The following is a 25,087-nucleotide window of genomic DNA, read 5'->3' on the forward strand; positions in this document are numbered from 1 at the left end:
GTTCACCACTTCATTATTTATTATTTGTGCACTATTACCATATTGCAGACGTTAACCTTAATGTCTCTAGTCGCAAGTAATCGGCACGCCACCCTTTTCCGACATAAGAATGCGTGTGTAAACAACTCCATGAAAAGGGGTATGACCACTCGCAACGGCACAATAAAATGGCACTGGAACAATGTTTACGGGGAGAAATTGCGCTGTTATTTTATAGGTTCGGAGTCTGGCACAATCTACGTACAAACTTCAAACTAATACGACAGGTTTTAAATTATGCTTTTAGCAAATTTGCTTGATTCTTTATGAATAGTGCAATACGTACGTTAACTCTCTTGGCAACTGTGCTGGCGTCTAAACTCGATCATACACTTTCTGATCAAAAGTGTCCAGCCATTCCTATGTAATGCCGAAATGACTGCTAGATGTCGTGAGAGATGGCCCCTTCAGTATAAAAGGAAGCGGGGAATACTGTGTTTCCGACCTAACCAACACCTTCAATGGACTCAAGGACCCACAGAGAGCCCAAGTCCCTTTGCAATCGAATACACGATAAAGTGAAACTATTTATCACACCTTGCCACTCCAGAAAAAAATCGCCAAAGGTGATAACTCTCTGGACACAAAATGTCACAAAAAAAAAGAACTATGCTTCCGGTAGAGAAGCATTAACAACAGAATAGGCAGAACATGGGAGCTCTTTGATTTCAGACGTAGACTAGTCATTGGATGTCACCTGAGTAACAAATCCATCAAGGACATTTCAAACGCTCTGAAACCGCCCAAGTTTGCTGTCGGGGTTGTGACTGTGAAGTGGATACGTGAAGAAACAAACACAGCAAACCAAGACGAGGCAGAGATCATACTCTGACCTACAGGGACGTCTGTTATTCCAAGGTTGTCGTAACAAATCGCATGAAACCAGCTGAAGGAGTCGCTCGTGAACTACAGACTACTACCATCAGTCCAGCTAGCACAATGACTGTGCATAGGGAGTTAAAAAAATGAAGTATAGTGGTCTGGCAACTCGTCATGAATCACACATATCGGTAGTCAATGGTAAGCTAAGTTTGAGTTTGCGAAAGGAACAGCGCCAATGTACAGCGAATGACTGGAAATGAGTGATTTTGAGTGAGGCATCACACTGTTCACTGTGTAAATCCTATAGAACGGTTTGGGTTTGGCGAATGCCTGGCAAAGTTACCTGCCAACAAGTGTAGTGCCAACACTGAAGTACAAGGAAGTGGCGTTATGGTTTTGGGTGTTGTTCGGGGTTAGACTGTGGTCCCGTTATTGCGTTTAAGAAAATGCTAAATGCGGAAGGATCTGAACACATTTTGGAGCTTTTTGTACGGCGTAAAGTAAAGGGACAGTTCAAAGACGATGTATCAGCATGACAATCCGTCATGTCATAAATCTGCATGTCTGCGGCTAAAATCTGTGGATAGCCACATTCCTGAAATGGATTGGCCTGCCCAGAGTTCTGATCTGAATACTCTGGAACACATTTGGAATGAGTTAGGACACCGACGTTGCTTGAGAACCCAGAGTCAAAAATCCCTACCACATGTGGTTTCGGTCTTGAATGAGTTACCGTTCTTCCATAGACATTGAGACACTGCATTGATAGTATCATCAGCAGAATCAAGCCGCCATAAAGGTGAAGGGTGGACGCAGCCCATATTACTGTGCATTAAAAGGTGTCCATATACTATTGGTCAGACAGTGTAATCAGTGATCTGGCAGTGCCGGCCGGAGTGGCGGAGCGGTTCTAGGCGCTGCAGTCTGGAACAGCGCGACCGCTACGGTCGCAGGTTCGAATCCTGCCTCGGACATAGATGTGTGTGATATCTTTAGGTTAGTTAGGTTTAAGTAGTTGTATGTTCTAGGGGACTGATGACCTCAGATGTTAAGTCCCATAGTGCTCAGAGCCATTTGAACTATTTTTTTATTTTTATTTATTTATTTTTTATTTGGCCGTCCAGATCAGTGGTTATCGGATTATGTTCCACAGAATATCTCTTTCATAAAGGCACTGTTGTGATTCAGTGAGAAAAATGGAGGAATTGAAAACAAATTAGACAAAATTTGATAGAATATTAGGAAGAGACTTGTTTGGTACTAGGAGATAAGCTTATTAATCCGTACTACATTCTGCTACATTCTGTAACGTGGGTTATCGAGGTGGGCTGTGCAAAAATGCTGGAGTATAGTGCGTAGCGATAGTGACAGGAAGGTTAGGAAGCATATGGGGGCAGTTGTTTTTGACTAGTTCCTTATGTAAATGGAACAGTGTAGGAATAGGCTAATACTGAAGGGCTATGTATTATATAAACATGGCTTGCACATATCTAGTTGTAGAGTGAATGACATACAAGCAATGTACTGTGGTTGTGAAATGATTGCTAAAAGCAGATTCAGGGCTATGGATATTGTAAAATAAATGGGCCGTGCTCAACCAGTCAAAAGTTATTTGCCTCAACATTCGAGATCCCCTGGCACATGGCTTTCGTGAAATGGTACTTATACTTCCAGTAAACACGACTCCTTAAGACGATTTCACGACTTAATTTGTCGTTTCTCCAACGACCCTTAGTCAAGTTTGGGTATCATGCGGCTCACGTTTTCTCCACACCTCGCCAACCGTAGCACCTGCCATGATGATGGACAATGAGTGTTTACCTTTCTGGGTCTCTCGGTACTTCTCGTCGTAGAGGCGGTAGGCGCCGGCGTGTGCCATGAGCACGGTGTAGGCCGCCATGTAGTCTCCCACGCCTGACGAGTTGATGCCCGGGGCGAACGTGTAGCCTCCAGAGTAGCCGCCCACGAAACTGGCCGGCTCGTTGAACGTCTGCCACCACTTCACCTGCACGCACAACATGTGGTTGGTATGTCCTTTGTTTCTATAATTTACTTCAATACGTATCTACTTACTCGAGTCGTATATTAGACTGATAAATATCCTATATTGTCAAAATAAAGAAACTTGAGTGACATCAACACAGATACGGTAATATGGACAGAGTTTGAGATGAGGTCATATGTAGGAATTGGTGAGGGCTTAACTAAGTGGAGGAGGAGGGCATCTGTCAAGGTATGGCACCTTTGGGCTCTGCAATAAGTGGGATATACTTGCCATGCAGCGCAATAAAAACGAAGAGGATTAGGTTTGAACATCTCTAAAATAACGGTACGATTCAAGACGAAGCGCAGGCTCGAACTGCGGAAGGAAATCGGCCGTGTGATTTCAAAGTAACCATCCGCGCTTCCGCCTTAGTCAGTTAAGGGAAACCATGGATAACTTCAAATTGGTTGGCCGGACAGGAGTTGAACTGAAAGTAACAACATCTACTCGAGCAGTTAGCAACAAACTACTGGTGTATTTCAGTGATCCGATCTGTCACTTCTCATTTATCTCCAACAGTTAGCTGGGGTACCAGTCTTACTTTCACTTCTGTATCTACAATTCCACCCTATTGTAACCAGTGAGATTCCTACCTAAGTTCTAAAATATCAAACAGGTATAGTAAATGTTAATTGAGATGCTACTCTCCCTAGCTGTGCATCCATGTGCAACTAGTAGACCACCAAAACGCCTAAGGCTCGATTGAGAACTTACTTACAGTCTCCATCTAGTAACCACCCAAGAAAAAACAATAGAAAAAGTAGAACAGAAATTAAATAATATTAACTTTTGCCCTACTGTCCGGTTATTAGCTCCAGCTTAATATTGACTAGGAATATCAAAGTGCAGTATTACTTTACTTCAGTACACTCTACCCACATACCCTGTCGCCGTAGTTGTCGTACAGTACTCTCGCGTACTCGACAAAGTAGTCCGCCAGTCTGGGGTTGGGCCAGCCCCCGATGTCCTGCAGTGTCTGTGGCAGGTCCCAGTGGAACATCGTCACCTGCAACAAACGTATACAACACCGTGTGACGTCACATTTGATTAGTGATATAATGTCAAGGAACAGAAGCCGGATCACCGAGGTTGCTCTTACCACTGGAGTGATGCCGTTGGCAATGAGACCGTCGATGAGCTTGTTGTAGTAGTCGATTCCCTCCGGGTTGATGTTGTTGACGTCTCCAGTGGGGAGAACCCTGGGCCAAGATACGGAGAAGCGGTATGCGTCCACCTGCCGCACAAAAATAATATCAGCTTCAATTAAAACACCAGCTCCCGTTGATATTGTCCCTACACAACTTCCACGAACTTCAGCTGCAGCAATACTTTCCGGAAATCAGATTTTGCCACTATAAAATTATAACTTAATAATACTCTCCAACTCATCTTCATTACATTTCTAGAACAAGCCGATCAATAAGCTAGATACAACTCAAAACCACACTGCAGTGAATATAAGATTTCAATTTTTATGTATTGTTACCTGGCTACGTAAGTCAGTCCGAAGGCCAGAGAAAGGCAACGGCACATCACCTTCAATAAGACGACGCCTGGTGATGCCCTGCGGTGTTCAAACGAATCTTATGGATGATGATGAACAAAAATGTTCAGAGTAATTCAGGAATACAAAAATTCAAGTCGCTGAGGAATGAAATAAATAGGAAACGAAGGGAAGCTAAGAAGAAATGGCTCCATGAAAAATGTGAAGTCGAAAAAGAAATTATTGACTGAAGATCTGGTCAGCACACAGGAAAGTCAAAACAACCTTCTGTGAAATTAAAAGCAAGGGTGGTAACATTAAGAGTGCAACGGGAATTCCACTGTTAAATGAAGGGGAGAGAGCGGATAGGTGGAAAGAGTACGCTGAAGGCCACTATAAGGGGGAAAATTTGTCTGATGTGATGGAAGAAGAAACAGGAGCCGATTTAGAAGAGATAAGGGATCCAGTATTAGAATCAAAATTTAAGAGAGCTTTGGAAGCCTAATAAGGCAGAAGGGATAGATACTGTAACATACGACCAGAATTTCTAAAATCATTAGGAGAAATGGCAACAACACAGCTATTCACATTGGTGTGGAGAATGTATGAGTCTGGCAACATACCATCTGACTTTCGGAAAAATATCGTCCACACAATTTAGAAGACTGAAAGAGCTGACAAATGCGGGAATTATCGTACAATAAGCTTAACAGTTCATGCATCAAAGTTGATGACAAGAATAATATACAGAAGAATGAAAAAAATTGAGAATGTGCTAGATGACGATCAGTTTGGCTTTAGAAAAGGTAAAGGCACCAGAGAGGCAATTCTGACGTTGCGGCTGATAATGGAAGCAAGACTAAAGAAAAATCAAAACACGTTCGTAGGATCTGTCGACCGCTAAAAAGCGTTCGATAATGTAAATTGGTGCAAGATGTTCGAAATTCCGAGAAAAATTGGAGTAAACTATAGGGAGGTACCGCTAATATACAATACGTACAAGAGCCAAGAGGAAATAATAAGAGTGGACGACCAAGAACGAGGTGCTCGTATTAAAAATGATGTAAGACAGGGATTAGTCTTTCGCCCCTACTATTTAATTTGTACATCGAAGAAGCATTGATGGAAATAAAAGGAATTTCAGGAGTGGAATTAAAATTCAAAGTGAAAGGATATCAATGATACGATTCGCTGCTGATATTGCTATTCTGAGTGAAAGTGAAGAAGAGTTACATGATATGCTAAATGGAATAAACAATTTATTGAGTACAGAATATGGACTGAGAGTATATCGAAGAAAAACGAAAGTAATGAGAAGTAGCAGAAATGAGAACAGCGAGAAACTTAGCATCAGGATTGGTGATCACGAAATAGATGAATTTAAGGAATGTTGCTACCTAGGCAGCAAAATAACTGATGACGGACGGAGCAAGGAGGACATCAAAAGCAGACAAGCCCTGGCAAAAAGGGCATTCCTGGCCAAGAGAAATCTACTAGTATCAAACATAGACCTTAATGTGAGGAAGAAATTTCTGAGAATGTGCTTCTGGAGCACAGCATTGAATGGTAGTGCAACATGAACTGTGGGAAACCGAAACGAAAGAGAATCGAAGCATTTAAGATGTGGTGTTTTACGCGAATTTTGGAAATTAGGTGGACTGATTAGGTAAGGAATGAGGAGGATCTGCGCAGAATCGGAGAGGAAAGAACTATGTGGAAAACACTGAAGACGGCTGCTGTGGCCGAGCGGTTCTAGGCGCTTCAGTCTAGAACCGCGCTGCTGCTACGGTCGCAGGTTCGAGTCCTGCCTCGGGCATGGATGTGCGTGATGTCCTCAGGATAGTTAGGTTTAAGTAGTTCTAAGTCTATGGGACTGTTGATCTCAGATGTTAAGTCCCATAGTGCTTAGAGCCATTTGACCCATTTTTGAAAACACTGGTAAGGAGAAGGGACAGGATGGTAGGAGATCTGTTAAGACATCACTGAATGGCTTCCATGGTACTAGAGGGAGCTGTAAAGGGCAAAAACTGTAGAGGAAGACAGAGTTGGAATACATACAGCAAATAACTGACGACGTACGTTGCAAGTGCTACTCTGAGATAAAGAGGTTGGCACAGGAGAGGAATTCATGGCGGGCCACATCAGACCAGTCAGAAGACTATGACCCAACAAAAAATGGATGATGGCAGCTTTACTTTCTTTTATCTTCTTATCGCTAACGAGGATTCTCTCTGATATATCCAAGCAGCCTTTTTCTCCACCAATATAATATTATGTACAATTCTGTGACGCACGTTATTGATTCAGCTCCGCCTGAACAGGCCATGAAAGTCCAACCGACCGGCAGCCGTGGCATCCTCAGCCCACAGGCGTCACTGGATGCCGATGTAGAGGGGCATGTGAGCAGAACATTGCTCTCCCAGCCGTATGTCAGTCTGCGAGAACGGAGCAGCTACTTCTCGATCAAGTAGCTCCTCAGTTTGCCTCACAAGGGCTGAGTACACCCAGCTCGCCAACAGAGCTCGGCAGCCTGGATGGTCACCCATCCAAGTGCCAGCCCAGCCCGACAGCTGTTAACTTCGGTGATGTGACGGGAACCGGTGTTACCACTGCGGTAGAACCATTGGTTCCACCCCATCATTGCTTCTTTCTACACACTCCTCATTATTTCTAGTTTTTTTCAGTCTCCGTTCCTCTTTCTTTATCTTTCCTTTTCCTATGTCACTATTTTTCTGACGATGTCATCAGTCAGTTGCGACTGACTCTACCAGTTGTTGCCATGGCTATTGCTAATAACCAGTTGCTGTTAGCTGGCGTAAGTACAGCGATATTAAAAATGTTTTTACGACATTTTGATGTTACTCATAATTAGATATGTTAATACATTCTTTATAATCACCATTATGGTTATTGTTATTTGCTTCATTATTGCCATTCTTGAGATGCTAGGAGCCCTATTGCAGATACTGTGTCCATCGTTAAGAAGGGATGCTTGAATGACAGTGAGGGATGGCCTGAGAACCAAATAATTGGCAGCGAGAGTAAGTACACAAATAAAATAAACGCTATCGAAATAAAATCGACAAAATTTTAAGGAAGTCAAGTCCCAGACGGCCCAGTAAGATTACTGCACTCTCAAATACACGAGTGATGCTTAACAGACTTAGTGGTGCTTCTCTGATGCTTAACCGTGAAATTGTATGGGCGGTTGTCGTTAGTATGCAATAAATATCTACAAATGCATTAGGAATCTTTAAACGGTTACGTATTCTCCATCTGGTTCATAGTTTCGAGCGTTTTACAAAAACACCTTCCAACTTTTTGAACGTGTTCATCTCTGCACAATGAGGTCTACGTTCAATTCCAGCTATTCTACCACAAGTTATTTTAAGAATTATTACCTTAAAGGAAAAGGTAATTAATTGATTCTCCGTCAGTGCTTAGCAGAACATACCAATGATATCAAATAAGCAACATTTTTGCATCTGTTACTCGTCTTTATTTGGATGTCAGGTGACAACTGTCACATCCCAATTTATTATTTGTGATATTCAGTTGTCACCAAGTGATGGCATGCGATGCAGAATAACAGTTAGTGATTAAATACATAATATTTCCAAAATATCAGTAAAGTGTCTGCTTTTCTGTTAGTAAGCGGCACAAATACCTCGATTCTTTAAAGAATCTTGTTCAAACTTCTGATTACTGTACAAGTTAATTAATCTTTTAAATATCTGACTTTAAGCGTGTAAGCGTCAAAAGTGTAGGAAAGCATTAAAATTATGTTTGAAGTTTGTTGGAGGTCGCAAAGCTCCTTCGTTATCAAACACTGGATGGGTATAGTCTAGGTAAATTTGAGCTCCTATTTAAGCAAAGGCAAGTTTTGCACGTATTTCAGTGTTTGTGATGTCATATGTCCTGAAGCATGTGCCGTACAATGGCGTAATTTCCAAGTACATTCAGTGGTATATGTGGATACTGTGTACAAACAGAGCCAGTAGTTAAGAAATAATAAACTAAAGCGTTATGCCTGATGTGGCGGTTTTATTGCATGAACAGTGAAAATATAGTAATCGATAAACTTTTTCCATTTCATCATTTCGTGGGGGGTGTCTGAGAAAAAGTTTGGTAAAGTTTTGAAAATATGTGTTACGTTTGCACTAAGTGGTCTCGTTGTCAGATAGTAGATGAATGAAGTCTGGATAATTGCGCGCCGTGTCTGTTAATGAGTAGATTATGAGAGCACTTTAAATGTTTATATTCGGTCAGTGATTTATGAAATACTGAAAGTCAAAATTTTGTTGTCTTGGAGGCTGTAAGGTAGACTACCAGCTGCTGTCCCCGTGTCCCGGGTTACTTTTTTAGTAATATACAGAGTCCCCAGAAACAGTGTGAAAAGCTTGTAAGGTTGTTGCCGGGTTGGTTGTGCAGGAAATAATTATTAAGAAGAAAATTCAATATGTTGCGCCGTTTCGGAGTTCATTAGAATTGAACTTAGCCAACCACGCCGTTGGGCGCGCAGGTTGAAGCGGTCAGCCAGACGCAATTAATAATAAAATTAAACACCTATTGCCGCCCTTATGATGTCATTTATTGTACAGCTACCAGTTTCGGCGCTTCAGTGCACCTACTTCAGGCCTTAGCTGATGCTGAAGGGGTTAACACCATCTGTACACACGGTGTATCAGGGGCCAACACAACTGGTTTACGCAGATTACCTGTAACTGTGATGTTGTCTCTCCAACCATCAACTGCCAATTGTCAATTGAGTTGACAGTTGGTGGTTGTAGAGACAAAATCACAGTTTACTAGTTTATGCAGACTATCTGTAACTGTGATGATGTCTCTCCAACTATCAACTGACAACTCAGTTTACACGACTGGTTTATGGAGACTACCTGTAACTGTGATATTGTCTCTCCAACCATCAACTCTGTCAATTGAGTTGACAGTTGATGGTTCTAGAGACAGCATCACAGTTTACTGGTTTATGCAGACTACCTGTAACTGTGATGTAACTCAGTTGACAGTTGATGGTTGACGAGACAACATTACAAACCAGTTATAGCAGTCAGTCACTGATGCATCGTGTGTACAGATGGTGTTATCTCCTTCAGCATCAGCTAAGGTCTGAAGATGGTTCACTGAAGCGCCGAAATTGGTATATGTACAATAAGTGACATCATAAAGGCGGATGTAGGTGTTCCATTTTTTTACAATAGCGAATGTCCGTAGTCCCTCAGGCTCCAATCACAATGATGGACACACGGAAACTAGACGCAACTAGTGTCAGTTATTGTCGTAGCATAAATGAATAGCGCGCGGGATTGCTCAGCCTTTGACTCGGATCGACTCTTACCACCGTCCCATGACCAATTTTTGTATACTGTCTTGTTCAGTTTTAGGAAACCAAACGAAGAACACGTTGGCGATACCGTCTCCGGTGAGCCGCTTTACTTTGCTTGTGCAACGGCCTGATTGGCTAACATCAATGCTAATTAACTCCGAGACGGTGCAAGCTATCGATTTTTTTTCCAGATCAATTATTTCTCAATACAATCTATCCTGCAACACCCTTAGACGTTTTTCGGAATGTTTAAGACGACCCTGTATAACGTGGACTCTTAACAGATCTTCGCTATCAAAAGAATCTTCGCGAAGATTAATCACTGCTCTGGACTGACACGGAACCTGTCTCTTTGTCCCTGGTGCGGACCCTGCTCCACCAGCTGAACTATCCGTTGGAGCCTATTTAACTGACGCAAAGTCTTGCTCTATAATTACTAATCTCGTAGTTCTGCGACTTTTCTGCTAACCTCCCTGCGTTTACTGGCCGGAAGGCTATGCTACAGAATGGCCGATTTACTGCTAAGGAATGGTGTTATGATGCGAGTCGGCAACCGTTAGGTTCCGAGCAGCCACATGTTACGTCCTCGCTGCTAATGATAAACGGGAGGAAGGGGACAAAGGATCTTCTGCCGTTGGAATCTGTACAGGCAAACAGAAGATTAGTTGACGTAAGTGCACTTTAGATAACTATAATTTACTCGACTTGTGCGAAAGAACTGCAACATTGTTAAAGACTTGCGACAGCCGTGGCAAGTTATAAAACAGAGGCCCCACACGGACGTGCATCTATGTATACTGAATATTTGTCGATAGGGCCAACTATTAACAATTGGGTACACGTTTGGTACCAACTAGGGACACGGAACTAATCTCAACTAGAAGACTGTTACGTAGGTGCCTGCCGCTTATAACACCATCGTGGCGTTCTTCATTTGTCGGCGGCCTGGAGGTTCTTCATTGGCATTGATATTCAAAGCGCCGCTCGCGGCGCCAGCAGGAATTTTCGAGGCGCCGGCTGCTGCAGTGTCGAGCGGCTACGATATTGATTCGTTCATCAAATTATAATTAATCGAGGAACTGTCGTCGTGGATACTGTCTCCAGAAAGTTTGTATTGTTTTTAGATGAAATAGAAATCTCTTCCATACATTACTCTTAATACTGTACGTAAATTGGTTGGACGCTCGACACGGGCTTGATATCCTTTTCATTTCCTTGATTAGTGCTTATACAGGGCGACCATAAAAGAAACCAACAAACTGCAGGTCGGGATTCTTGACTGGAAATGGAGCAAAAAAGGTCCTATGGTCACATGTCTGGAAATACTTCATTGCCACTGTACGAGTAGATGGCGCTGACGAATGACAGTTACTCTGTCATTCGTCAGCGTCGGTAGAGCGAACAACTAACAATTGGGTGAACGTTCCGTACCAACTACGGACACGTGTGTTCCTTGTGTGTTTCAGGATGTGTGATTGACGCAGCGTACTGTAAACAGCAGAATGGTTCGCTATTCATGTCGGCAACAAGCCGAGATGCTCTTTGTGTACGGCCAAGCAGATGGAAACAGTCGAGAGGCAGCAGGGCTATACATGTACGCTCGCAGACACCAATCACGTCAAACATTTCAAGCCCTTTTTTGCGCGTTTGTGTGAGAATGGGTCGTTTCAGACAGACGAACGTGTAGGGAGGCGCAGACTGTGCGTATACCAGATTTGGAGGACCACGTTTTGCAGATATTGAGAGGAAACCTAGTACATGCTCCAGCCAAGTAGCCAACATGATGTAAGCCAAAGTGCGATTATTTGCATCCTGCATGACAACCGCTGCTATCCCTATCACCTGCAATCCTATGGCAGCCATTTTGAACATCTGTTGTGAAGCGGATGTGATGCAGCTCTGTACTGTCTTCTGGGACGATATGTTATCGTTGCGTGCACACTGTCCGTTTCCGGGCACATGTTCATAGGACCTTTTTTCCTCCATTTACAGTCAGGAATCCGTTAGTGTGACAAATAACTAGCCCATCCACTGTTAGCGGAAGCTATAAGCTGAATAACTTTCCTAATTTTCAGCATATCTGCAAAATATAAGTTAATGACAGAAATCCTTAAGAGTGCACTACAAGCATAGGCTCTTGACAGGCTGTTACTAACCTCGAAAATGTGACGCTTTGGTTTGGATATTAGTAAATAATGAATCAGAAATCAAATTACATATAATTTAAAAATATATTTTAATTTTGTAATCATTGCTTATGTCCTAAAGTTAATACCACTACAAACAACACTCACGTTCATATCTTTGGCGAGCTGTATGTCTATCTCGTACTTGTGGTAGGAGTCACACGCCACGTCGCCGTTGCTGCCATCGGTGGTGATGTTAGGAATCGTGTGGAACATGCGGTCGTAAATGCCCTCACCCTTGCCTGTAACACAGATTGAACACCATTTGACATAGCGGAACACTGGACTATGGTTGCACAAGGGAAGCTTTTGTTCGTTTTCGAGGTGCACACATTTATCAAACCACGCCACAGTGCATAGATTCCTACAGCATGAATTCAAGATACTGACAGAGTTACGAAACCCTGTGATAAAGTGCTACGAATAAGAATAATATTTCGTTTTACTAAACGAATTTCGGTTGGAGGAGCGTTAGTGGATCAAACGTATGCTGACCAAATATGAAAATAGATATTTTTGTTCTGTGCTGATAACATTTGACACTTCTCTGAGCCATGATAAGGCCTGTGATTCGCTGTGGTATGGACTCTGTAGTTTAGAATGTAGAGAGACCAGCACGAAAAACTCAAGCGGGTAGGTTATATTATGTACTCGTAAATGTTCTTAAAGAACGTTCTAAACATTTTCAAAAGGTTTAAAATCCGGAGACTAGATGTACTGGTTCTGTTGCGTGAATGTTCCCGAAAATTGCTCACAAAAAGTAACTGTGTCTTAGCGCAACAGATGCGACAATCGGCATCTTGGGTTACAGATCTGTTATGTTGATATCCTCTTTAAACTGAATGGAAAAAAGGAAAAAAACAACGATACAGCCCCGCGTAACCGTTCTCCTTCAGGAGACTCGTCGCCCGAGGCAGAGAATCTAGGGAGGTAAAAAATAGTAGCGCCTCTTTGACCTTGCAGCGTTAGTACGCAGTCATCTTAGAAAGCTTTCTAGGATTTGCAGTGAACAAGACGCCATGAGTCCTTCAGACACAGACAGAAACAGTATTCACCTTTTCAGAAGAGACGTTTCCACTTTCCAGATGTCATAGTTGGCACCGCGCCTTTGTAACTAGATAGTTTTGTGGCGAAAAGAGCAAACGTCTGTGCTGCAGAAGTCAAACTGCAGGTACGATCAAATTTTGCGGCAAATGCTTCTTTTGCAAGAGATTGAAAAGGCCCAGCACTGGCTTGACGTAGCAGTTTCTGCCGCAGACCGAGAACGAGTTTCGCACCCAAGCTGGAAAAAGTGCTGGTTGTTCCTTACCGTCACGATCTTCTTTCAGCATTAATTCTGATGCGAATTCCTTCTGGAAGGGCATGTTTCTTACTGTCGGTTAACCCGTGAAATTTCCAGGCCATTGTCAGGCTCGTACCTTACTTTAGCGAGTCAGTCTATCTGCATTCATTACTGTTGATGGGTGGTATCGTAGTTCACCCAACGATGTTGCAAGGGGAGGGCAAAGATAGAGCCTTTCTAACCCCCCTCCCCCCCCCCCAAAAAAAAATAAAACAAACTCACACCTTGAAATCAGCCAATATAAAATTTTAGTTTCTATGTGAAAGTTAAAGTGCACCCCAAGTTTCTATCTTCACTGATGCAGAAGAGACAGACATGTGAAATAGGATGAATATTTTTGAAATACCAAGTAATATATGATGAAATGCCAATTAAGTTCCACTGCTTCATTCAGTTAAGAAAAGTATTCTATTCTACTTCTCCACCAGGTTGATATCGCACCCAAGACCACACTCGGATAACGAAACTCTCGCCTAAGGACACAAACGCCACCGTGCATCCCGACCGTGATTATTCTGGTCACTTGTCTACACTTGTACACCTGTCAAACAGTTTCCCGTGCTCCACTTCGTTCTAAACTGTCAGTAGGCTCTTTGATGCAACGGGGACCACAACCACACTAAATACAAGAATGATAAAATTTCGGCGCACTGGCTGTCAATGGTCGGATTAAAATATTCCAAAGTCTTATATTCAATGCTGAGCAGATCCGTCAGTGTGGACACTAGCAAATGATCGTACAGAACGGTCTATCAAATGGAGAGGCTTGGGTTACAGTCAAAGAATGTATGAAGTCTAACATTAGTAAAAAGAAAGCACAAGAGATTTGCCGGTCTTAACAGTTGAAGATATGACTATACACTGTTTGATCAAAAGTATCCGAATATTAATATGGAATGTGTCCACCCTTTACCACGACTTGAACTCGAATATAGAAACATTCAGTGAGGTGTCTGAATTTCTATGGAGGGCTGGCAGCTCACTCTTGATCAAGAGCCTTAATCAGAGACGGTAGTGATGCTGGAAGCTGGGGTGTGGAGCAAAGTTAATTCAACCCAAAGGTATTTCATTGGGGTCAGATCGGGACTCGGTAGGCCAATCCCTTTCATGAATGTTATTGTTCACAAACTAGTGCTTAAGAGAAGCTGCTTTGTCGTGCTCATTGAGCCATCGTCTCTGAATTACTCCTCTATTGCGCGCAGAACACAATGCTGTAAAATTTGTTCATGTCCCTCGGCATTTAAAGTTTTTTTTAGCGCAATGAGAAGACCAGACTCTAACCACGAAAAAAAAAAACGGTTACCACAACACGACCTAATCCGTACTTCTACACACGACGGCAGGTGACATTCTCTAGATATCTCTCTCTCTCTATTCGTTTAGTCGGTTCCGACCCTTCGTGACCCCATGAACCAAATCACGCCACTTTTTCCTGTCTTGCACTTTCTCCCGTACATCTTCCAGGTTGGAACACATTGCTTCTGTGATGCCATCGATCCATCTCATCCTCTGACGTCCTCTTCTTCTAGTTCCTTCAATCTTCCGCAGCATTAATGTTTTTTCCAGCGAGGCATGCCTTCGCATTGTGTGTCCAAAGTAGGTCAGCTTTTGTTTTAACATTAGACCTTCCAGGGAGAAATCTGGTTTTATTTGCTCCAATATTGATCTGTTGGTTTTCTTTGCAGTCCATGGAACTCTAAGAAGTTTCCTCCAACACCACAATTCGAAGCAGTCAATTCTTCGCCGTTCAGCCTTTCTAATGGTCCAGGTCTCACATCCATACATCACAACTGGAAAGACCATAGCCCTCACAATACGGATCTTTGTTGCTAGTGTTATATCTCTGGACCTTATAACTTTGTCAAAGTTTGACATTGCCTTTCTACCGAGCAACAGGCGTCTCCGGATTTCATGGCTGCAGTCGCCATCAGCAGAGATCTGGGAACCGAGATAACTGAATGTGGTCACTACCTCCATGGTTTCTCCTGCTATATCCCACGAATTGGTAGATGTAGTTGCCATAATTTTCGTTTTCTTCACATTCAGCATAAGACCGGCCTTTTCACTTTCGTCTTACACCTTCAGTAAGAGTGTTCTCAATTCTTCTTCACCTTCTGCCAAAGCCAAATTCCTTCAATGGGTTACCGCAGTGTACAGCGTCATCCATCCCTCGAGCCACTTCTTTCCAGTCATCCACGGCCCAGTGAGATCGCTTATTACACTACCTCAGACGTCGCAGAGCACACTACAGAAATGTTTGGTTTGTGAGGAGTTCCTCAAACACTGCACCCCATTGTTTTCGACTCCCTGCGCACAGTCATTGTGCTGACTCGATTGTTAGTAGCACTTCGGATCTCACGACTGATTTCTTGCGCTGATATAATGCAGTTTGGTACAAAGACGCTTCGCAGTGCTCGTCAGTCCCTATACGTCAGTACATGAGGTCTACATGTGCTGGTTTGGTTGTGATTGTTCCTTCGCGTTTCCACTTCACAATCTCATCACCAACAGCTCACTTGAAGAATCTCTGGAAAGGTCGAAACGTCGCTCATGTATTTGTCAGTCAGGTGACAGCCCGTGACTAGTCCATGTCCGAAGTCACTAAATTCCACTGAGCGACGCACTCTGTCGGTACTCCTTCTCTGCCGACAACACGATACTCACCGCCTCCTTGTATACAGGCCGGTCCATTCTCGTGACACCTAGTGGTGAGTCCCGCTTTACATGGTGGTCTCCGCACTATTTTGATCAGGTAGTGTCAGTGCCATTCAGAACATCGACTGTAGTTTTCCTCTAAACCTGTATTACAAGTATACCAAGTGACATGGCCCAATGGTTAGCACATTGGATTCGTTTTCCGGCGGACGATTCAAATTCCCGCTCAGGCACTGCGATTTAACTTTTTCGTGATTTTCACAAAAACAACCAAGGCGAATGCCTGTATAGTTCATTTGAAAATGGTACAACCGATTTCCTTCGTCATCCTTGATAATCTGAACTTGTGCTGGATATCAAACGCTATTTTTACTTCCAGCTATTTATATCATAAGTAAATTATGTTTGTATCTATCATGTTTCGTCGGTTTTATTAATTATTCTTAAATTCCACTCCTTTCGTTCCGTCCGACTCATAAAATGGCTGCCTCAGCCTACTCTTATAACTCACTGACTATATACCGCACTCGCGTTCGAATGAAAAGTCCGCAGCTCGTGGTCGTGCGGTAGCGTTCTCGCTTCCCGCGCCCGGGTTCCCGGGTTCGTTTCCCGGCGGGGTCAGGGATTTTTGTCTGCCTCGTAATGACTGGGTGCTGTGTAATGTTCTTAGGTTAGTTAGGTTTAAGTAGTTCTAAGTTCTAGGGGACTGATGAACATAGATGTTAAGTCCCATTGTGCTCAGAGCCATTTGAACCGTTTTTTTTTTTTCGAATGAAGAACACATACTGGTAACACTACAATGTCCGTCTTGTTATCACAAATTTGCCCCCGGTAGATGTGGAAGACTTCGGCTTCGCCCAGGTTCAACCTCAAAACGCCTATTTTAAAATAATATCTGATGTATGTATCAACAGCAAATTACCTCAATTGTTGTACAAGTTCAAAAATAACAATTTTTATATGAAAAACATTACAGCTGGACATGCTAGTATTGTCCCCAGTTACCTGCAGTTTTAGAATTCACGGCTCTCCTCATGAAGAAATTAATCTAAACCGATATTTCCTATTTACGAATTTAGCATTGTTCAGACAATGAAAAGGTTTGACTAAGAACTGCTATTGCACTCACTAATCCCAGAGGAGAATGATCTTCCAATGCATTTCTATCATTTGATATATAAAAGAAAGTTTAATGTTAATCAATGGCAGTACGTAATTTTTCAGATTTCGAAATAAAAGAATTCTCACCGCCCTCATTCCAGGCTCCTTCCACCTGGTAAGACGCGGTGGCAGCTGCGAAGATGAAGTCGTCAGGGAATTTGTTGGCAGGTTCCGCAGCTCCAGATATTCCCGGGCGACCCAGGACACTGGCTGCCAGAAGCAGGAGCAAGGACACAGATGACCACATGTTTAGCGTTCCCGTCTGCTTGTGCGTCTGCCGTTTTATACTCTGCAACTCTGGTTAATCTAGCCGCAAGGTTTTCTTAGAGTGAGACTTTGGCACGCATTGCCAATTAAAGGCTCAAGGCAATTGTTCTGATGGGCGTGGGTGTGACCCGCGCATCGTCTTATTTACTGTCCGTCATTGTCTCAAGAGATGCATGTTTGATGAGCTCGAGATTTAATGCGAATGTAAGTAAAAGCTCTTTTTGTTAGGGCTACAAGAACTGCTTTGTTCACTAAATCTAGTGTGTAATTTCTAAAGATGTCGGTGTTTACCTCTTCCGGCAGTTTTTGTGAGGCGCGGTATTTTGCACAGTCACTGGACCTGCCTTACGGCCCCTTATCTCTTGCTAAAACGCGTTAATCTGCCAGAGCGAAGGTAGCGGCTGTGATCATACGAGGCGATAAAAGACGTCGGCAGGCATGCCTTCTTTTCCTCAGCCAATCCTGCTGCGCCGTTCTGCTGCTGTCAGTTCGTCAATCTATATCGTCGTTGCTAGTCTCTGTGCGTTCTCATCAGTACCTCAATTGTCGGTTATCCAGTTCAGTATGCTTTTACACGTGGAGTGTAGTTGGAGCAAACGACGGATTAGCTAATTTTTCATTTTGTGTAAAAACTTCATATCATTACGCAGTTCTGCAGATTTCGTTGATCATTTGGTTCTTGTACTACCGTGAAATTTATACTGAATAGAATAATCGTCGAATGCCGTCAGTAGTCCACGAGAAATCTGATTATTTTTAGTTCCGGTAAATCCGTTACGTACAGGATGAAGAAAATAAGTAAAAATGTTTGGAGGTATGATTTGCATTAAGTTATCCCAGGTACTAAACATCTGCTTTGGAGAGTTAGTGAGCAATTGCCAGACTAACAATCGAAATATAAAGTTTATTTCAGACGATGCACACATAAATTATTTGAAGGCTGAAACGGTTTCAACTGACTTGTCAATTCCAATAGACCATTAACACTTCTTCCACAATGAGGCTATTTCTAGAAGTCTCTAGCAGGAAATCTTGAGTCCTAGCATGGAATGACGTAATAGACTGAGAAGTGCTTATGGTCTATCATTAACGACTTGTCAATTGAATGTGGTATTGCCATTAAACAATTTATGTGAATAGTGATAAATAAACTTTATAGATATAAAGTAATATACTCAGTGATTCTTTCTGCCAATAACGTGGCAAATACTGGGATTTTTTCTGCAATGTATCGCTTGTCTGGCGTGTGGTCCGATTTATTACTGTGAAAGTTGCCAACTTGCTCCGTCCACTTGGGGCCGGGTAACTCATTTCAAAGATCACAGGAAGTAGAGCTTGTACGACCTACAGCAGAGCCATTCCTTGTGAAGCACTGCGGGTAGCGAACAGCTTTTCCTTACCGTGGTTAATAAGCCAAATAACTGCCTTTTCTGACTGTCATCTCCCCGCCAAATACCTCATAAAGATGGGACAAGGCAGCATTTGTACTGAGTTCAGTTGATCCGCATTGCTCCAAATAGCGATAAGATCGATCATCATGTGACATCTGAACTCCAAGTGAAGTGAACAGTGTCAGTATTCACGACACAAGATTAACAATTTGCTACAGGAATTGTGTTACGAAGAAAACAGACCTCGTGTACCAACTGCCAAACTTATGTTGACTTTGTGCTTCAACCACCAAACTTAACACTAAGCGACGGCTGTTAAACGTAAATGTATGGATTTTACGACGCGTTATGGAGCATGTTTTCTATGCATTCACTCGGCAGGCTTACCCAGATTAAAAGTACTTTTCAAGCAGTTTTAATTTCGTCATCCTGTATGGCCATTCTAGATCTACATCTGTGTTCTGCTGGTCGCCTTACGATCTGTGATGGAGAGTACTTGTGTACCACAATCACTTCTTCCTTTCCTACTACGGCGCATGGGCAGAGTAACTTCTGATAAGCTTCCGTCTGAGCCCGACTCTCTCTATTTTACCTTCATCATATTTTTTTTCCGTGAGACGCATGTGTTGCTTGACTCTTCATGCAAAATGCGGTCTCGGGTTTTCAACGGTAAATCAAAGTGTGATGCATATCGACTCTCTTGTAGTGTCTGCCTTAGCGGTTGCACGAGTTTCCTCTTGGCGCTTTCACTATTACGTACTAAAGGAACCCATGACGAAATGCGCTACTCTTCTTTGGATTTATCGATTTCCTATATCAGTCCTATCTCATAAGGTTTCGGACTGTGAATTAATACTCAAATACTGGTCGAGCGGGGGTTTTGTAAGCTATCTCCTTCGTGGGTGGACTACACTAATTGCGGATTCTTACAATCTCAATCTGGTGTGTGCCTTTCTTAGGATTAGCTCTAAGTGGACGTTGCACTCTAAATAGCTCTGTACGCATACTCGCAGCTATTTAATAAAAGTGACAGTTTTCAGCTTTTGTTCATCAATCGAGTAAGCAAATAAAAACGAGTATTTATGCTCACTTATTTTAAATACTTTACATCTATTCATGTTAGCATGAAAGCTGTGGATCTAGCGTTGATCCTTTTTAGGTCTTCCTGCGTTTTTGTGCAGATTTATAGCGCTGTTGACTCTCTGTATACAACAGCAACTTCCGTGGACAGTCTTAAGGAGTTTCCGACGTCGTTCACTAGGTCTATATGTATGTATGTATGTATATATGTATGTATGTATGTATGAACTGTAATGGTTCTTTAAAAGTCACTTGGCATACTCCCTCAACTACGTTTATGTAAGACACCGGCACCTTTACAAAGCGTTGCTGCAGTGTTTGTCATATTTATTCGTCGTTTGGGTGACATTTGCGTGTATGTGTGGCAAAATTGTTCATAGGTGGAATGTGGGGCTTTACGAGGACTGGTGATTTTAATGTAGAGGTGTTTCCTTCGGCATGTCTGACTAAACTTCGCGCCATGGTAGTCCAGAGACGAAGCAATGGCGCCGTACAGCTGTCAAATCTACATACACCGATCAGCCAAACCAGTATTACCATCTGCTTATTAGCATGTTGGGCTTGGCCGCAATACAGCAGAGACTCAGCATGACGTAGATTCGGCAAGTCCTTGGTATATATACAAAGGTAGGTCCATGTGGCACTAGGTGCGTACACACAAGTCACACATTTCTCCTTGAATCGCGGGCCAGTAAGTTGTGGTGCAGAGAAAGAGGTCAATAATGTCCGAGAGAGTTCCATCGGGCTCGGATCAGCCGAATCTGCTGGCCGAGACATCAGGCTGAGTTCAATATCATCCTTCTCAAAATACTGCAGCACATTTCCGGCCTTGTGACAACGTTAGACGGAGATTGCCGTCTATCCAGGATCACAGAGTTGGTAAGCCTGCGACTTCCACTTTCTGTAATGACATACACGTCTAACAATTTGTAATTCTTCAATTTCTCCCGATGTACAAGTATTTGTTGGTCGAATACTCCACAGGTGTACTGCCAGTTCGTAGCATCCAACGGGCACAATCTTTCGGCGATCAGACATCAGGTGCGCTGGCGAATTGAGCTCCTGATTACGCCGTTGCCACCGCGATCCGCGCCCCGTGTCGGCGGTCGCGGAGACGCTAGCATCGGCGTCTGTGGTACCGTCAATGCAGGTGCCCCGTTCACCCTGGTCGCCAGATCCCTCTGACAGCCTTCTTAACTAAACTCAGTGCTGCTTACCAAGCCGTTTTGTGATTATAGCCGCAATCTCGGTTGATGAGATCGTCCGTAGTGCGAATTTCTGTGGCCCCTCTTAACGACTCTGTCCCTGTATTTGGAAGTCTGTGCCAAGATTCTGGTACGTTCGCTCTCCATCGTGTGATTCTCGCACAAACAGTGATCTGCGACCGTTGACTTGTTGGGATACATCAGTCGAATGTACCTCTGGTGTTCTCTGCAACGATCTTTGAGGGTGCGAACTGTCTGCCCAGTGTGTGCCTTACCACATTGACATGGAATCTGGTATACGCCGAACTTCCGCAAACCGAGATCAGCTTTGACGCTTCTCAATAACTATCGCGTATAATGTGGCTGCTAAAGAACAGTTTTTACTTGGTGCTTCTTCGATATGCATTCGATGTTCCCCAATAGTGCGCCAGTTTATGTTATGAAGTTGGTGGCTGCCTCTTACATCGCGACTTCTGCGGTCTCCACAGGTTGTACTGCTATGGTGGGGCGGACTGTGCGCCTAATCTGCAATTCGGGGTACCCGTTTTCTTCCGGTATACACCGTGGCCTAGAGTGCCATTAGCTCTTCTCTTTACCATGACGTCTCCACAGTGAATTTGATGTTGGGATGCATGAAGTTCAAATGTGTAAGGACGTCAAGGAGTTCATATTTTCCATGTGGCCAGATGACGAACGTGTCATCCACATAACGGAAAAAACACGTCGGTTTCCATTTGGATGATGCAAGAGCTTCCTCCTCGAAGTACTCCATATACAAATTTGCGACCACAGGCGAGAGAACACTCCCATTGCGACTCCGTCGGTTGGTTCATAGTATTCTCCAATTAAAAGAAAATACGTGGAGGCCATGATATGCCTGAAACGGTCTGTGGTCTTCTCGTCAAAATGCTGTCAAATGAGCTCTAGTGGCTCTCGAAGCGTCACCCTGGTGAATAATGAAACGACTTCAAAACTCACCAGGATATCGGAGTCTTTCATCCTGTCGATGTCGGGGCGTTTTACAAAATCCACAGAATTGCTGATACGATGAGTATGTTAACGCACATAACGGCTTATTATTTCCGTCAGGTATTTTTCCAGCAAATATGTAGGTTCGATAATGTTGCTGATAATGGGGCGCATCCGCACCCAATATTTGTGGACTCCATAAAGTTTTGGCGGTGTAGGTCATTGAGGTAACAGTTTCTTAGCGACCCCCACTGGTAAATCCGTTTTCTTGAGAAGAGCCATAGTCTTGTTTCCACCTTCTCTGTCGAGCCAGCGTTGATTTTCCTGTAGGAGTCGTCATCTAGCAGGTCTTCCTGTAGGAGTCATCATCTAGCGCATCTTCTCAACGTACTCCTGGTGGGATTGAACAACAGCAGCCTTGTCTCTGTCAGCAGGTAAGACAGCAGACTCAGGAAAGTCTCTCAGGTAGCGAATAGACACCCTCTCTCTGCTGGTAATGTTCGACTTCGTAGGCTTTGTTGTTGTCAGAGCTCGGCAGGTTTCACGATGTACTTCTTCAATTGCTTTAGGGTGGCGAGGGGGGGGGGGGGGGGGGTAGGAGCAAAACAACGAAGTTGAGCCCTGCACAGCTCGTGTTCATGCCATTTATTGTTTGTCATCTTCTATTACGTTACTACCGTCTCGTTTTCTTATTCCGTTTACTGGTGTCACTAACTTCCTGCCCTACTTACCTGTGAGAGGCAGCAGCGGTGCACTGTCGTACCATCTCTGGAGCGACTGATAGTATTTCCGGGTCGTCGTGTGTCTGGCAGTCAGTTCGAGACGGACCAGCAGTGCAGTCGGGGCGGAGCCGCAGTGAGGTCGGCACAGCCAGTACCAGCGGAGACGACCGTTGGTTGGTCGTTCGGTCGTTCGTCTCATCGACGACGTGTATTTGGGTCGGTTCCTTCCCGTGCATAGACGTCGGTTGTGTTACCTCTACATGGTTGGTTTGGAGCCAGTGTCTCCGGGTCGTCGTCCGTCCGAAGGAAGAAAGTCAGTTGGAGACACACCGGCAGTGCAGTCGGGGACGGAGCCCCAGTGAGGTCGGTACAGCCAGTACCAGCGGGCACGACCGTTGGTTGGTCGTTCGTCCCATCGACGACGTGTATTTGACTCAGTTCATTCTCTACGAATGGTGGTGGCAGCTGTGTGCATGCAAGTACAGGTCAGTGTGCGTTTTCTTCCGGTACACATTGTGGCCCAGGGTACCATTAGAAGTTCTCTTGACCATGTGCGTCCATGAATCGTAATCTTACTTCTGCTTCGGTCTCCATAGTGAATTTGATGTTGGTATGCATGTAATTCACATGTGTAAGAAAGTCAAGGAATTTTTACCTTCCATGGGGCCAAATGACGAACTCGACATCCACATATCGGAAAAAACACGTCGGTTTCCATTTGGGAGGTGCTAGTGCTTCGTCCTCGAAGTACTCCATTTACAAATTCGCGACCACAGGCGAGAGTGGGCTCCCATTGCGATTCCGTCCGTTTGTTTATAGTATTCCCCATAAACAAAAAATACGTAGAGGTCAGGACATGCCTGAAAAGGTATGTGGTCATCTCGTAGAATTTCTGACCAATAAGCTCTAGTGACTCTCGAAACGGCACGTGAATAACGAAACGACGTCAAAACTCACCAGGATATCCGAGTCCTTCACCCTGACATTGTCGAGGCGATTTACAGAATCCACAGAACTGCGGATATAATGAGTATATTTACCTGCATGAGGGCTTATTTTGCCAACAAATATATAGGTCACCTAATGTTGCTGACAATGGGCCACAACGACACCCTATCTCTCTGCACTTCATAAAGTCTTGAGATAAAAGTTTTTTGGCGATCCATCGGGTAAATACGCGTCGTTCAGAATGCCCTAGTCTTGTTCTTCAGGTTCCTTGTAGAGTCAGCGTTGATCTTCCTGTGGAGTCGTCATCTTCTCACTGTAGCTCTGGTGAGAAAGAACAGCAGTAACGTTAGCACTGTCAGCTCATAATACAACAATGATAGGCACTCTTTCAGGTCCCGAAAAGCTGCCCTCTCCCTACCAGTTATGTTCGACTTCGTAAGCTTAGTTCTTGTCAGACCAGGGCAGGTTTAATGACATGCTTCTTCAGCTGCTTCAGGTGCGCCCTCATGAGCTCAGTCCGTCAGTCCACCTGACGATGACGATATGTCTGACCACCGAAATATTGCACTCGTTGAGCTCTATGAACCGGCAGTACACCCGTGTACTGTTCGATCAACAAATACGCCAAGAGAAACTGAAGAATCACATCATGTACCTTTATAGGGAGGACATGTATCGCAGCGTGAATAAACTACACATGATGTGCCACCAAAGATGCCGTTTGCTGAGTGCTCTTGCATTTCTGAAGATATGTCATGTCCATCACATCGTGCCGATCTTTGATAAGGTCACGTATCATATCGATTCTGTAGCAGCCAGGAGAATTAAGAAGCGAGCCTGCCTTGGTACGTGAGAGGGTGGACTTTACCAGCCGGAGCCTTGAATACAATTCCCAGGACTATTTAGACTACATTTACGACTGGATCTGGGACTGGATTGATAGTGTTACGTGGGTTGAAGCCGATTCCGCTCATAGGAATGTCACAGGACTTTATAATTCAAAACTCTCACGTCTCTCTGACAAACCACCACTGGAGGTCCCACGAAGACGGCCATCAATCTGGCTGACAAGGAGCTGAGCGACGGTGTGGTATCAGGTCTGGAGAAGGGACTACTGATACGTCTGGGCTAGTAGGCTAGAGCGGGTTAGGTTGTGGAAAGGGGCCAAAATGAGGTTGCTGTCAATTGCAATCAACATACAAACTTTATTTGCCCACACACAAGATTACACAAGAATGCAAAACACTCAAAACTTTAATCGAACTCCTTGATTAACTTTAGATCGGCTGAAGGCCACACTTAAAATCCAAGACGAAAGGCCTAGGTAATAAATTGACGTAGAAGGTTCTTCTGGAGGTGTCACCCAAAAACATTTTGTAAATCTTCAATCTAAACAGGCTGAAGGCCTTAGCACTAATTTTAATGG

The 25,087-nt window shown here is 43.7% G+C and overlaps 1 protein-coding gene across 1 annotated transcript in view; it reads right to left on the reverse strand.

Moving 5' to 3' along the window:
* LOC126199534 (myrosinase 1-like) overlaps positions 1-17,326 on the reverse strand; it is a 29,484-nt gene extending 12,158 nt beyond the window's left edge. Inside the window, exons 1-5 of the mRNA XM_049936455.1 lie at positions 17,167-17,326; positions 12,030-12,163; positions 4,005-4,139; positions 3,789-3,911; positions 2,683-2,866 (exon numbers count right to left, since the gene is read on the reverse strand). Of these exons, the coding sequence (XP_049792412.1) occupies positions 2,683-2,866; positions 3,789-3,911; positions 4,005-4,139; positions 12,030-12,163; positions 17,167-17,326 (736 nt within the window). The remainder of the gene's footprint in view (positions 1-2,682; positions 2,867-3,788; positions 3,912-4,004; positions 4,140-12,029; positions 12,164-17,166) is intronic.
* Positions 17,327-25,087: the final 7,761 nt, after the last annotated feature.

This window comes from Schistocerca nitens, chromosome 8, assembly GCF_023898315.1.
Source record: "Schistocerca nitens isolate TAMUIC-IGC-003100 chromosome 8, iqSchNite1.1, whole genome shotgun sequence".
NCBI lineage: Eukaryota > Metazoa > Arthropoda > Insecta > Orthoptera > Acrididae > Schistocerca > Schistocerca nitens.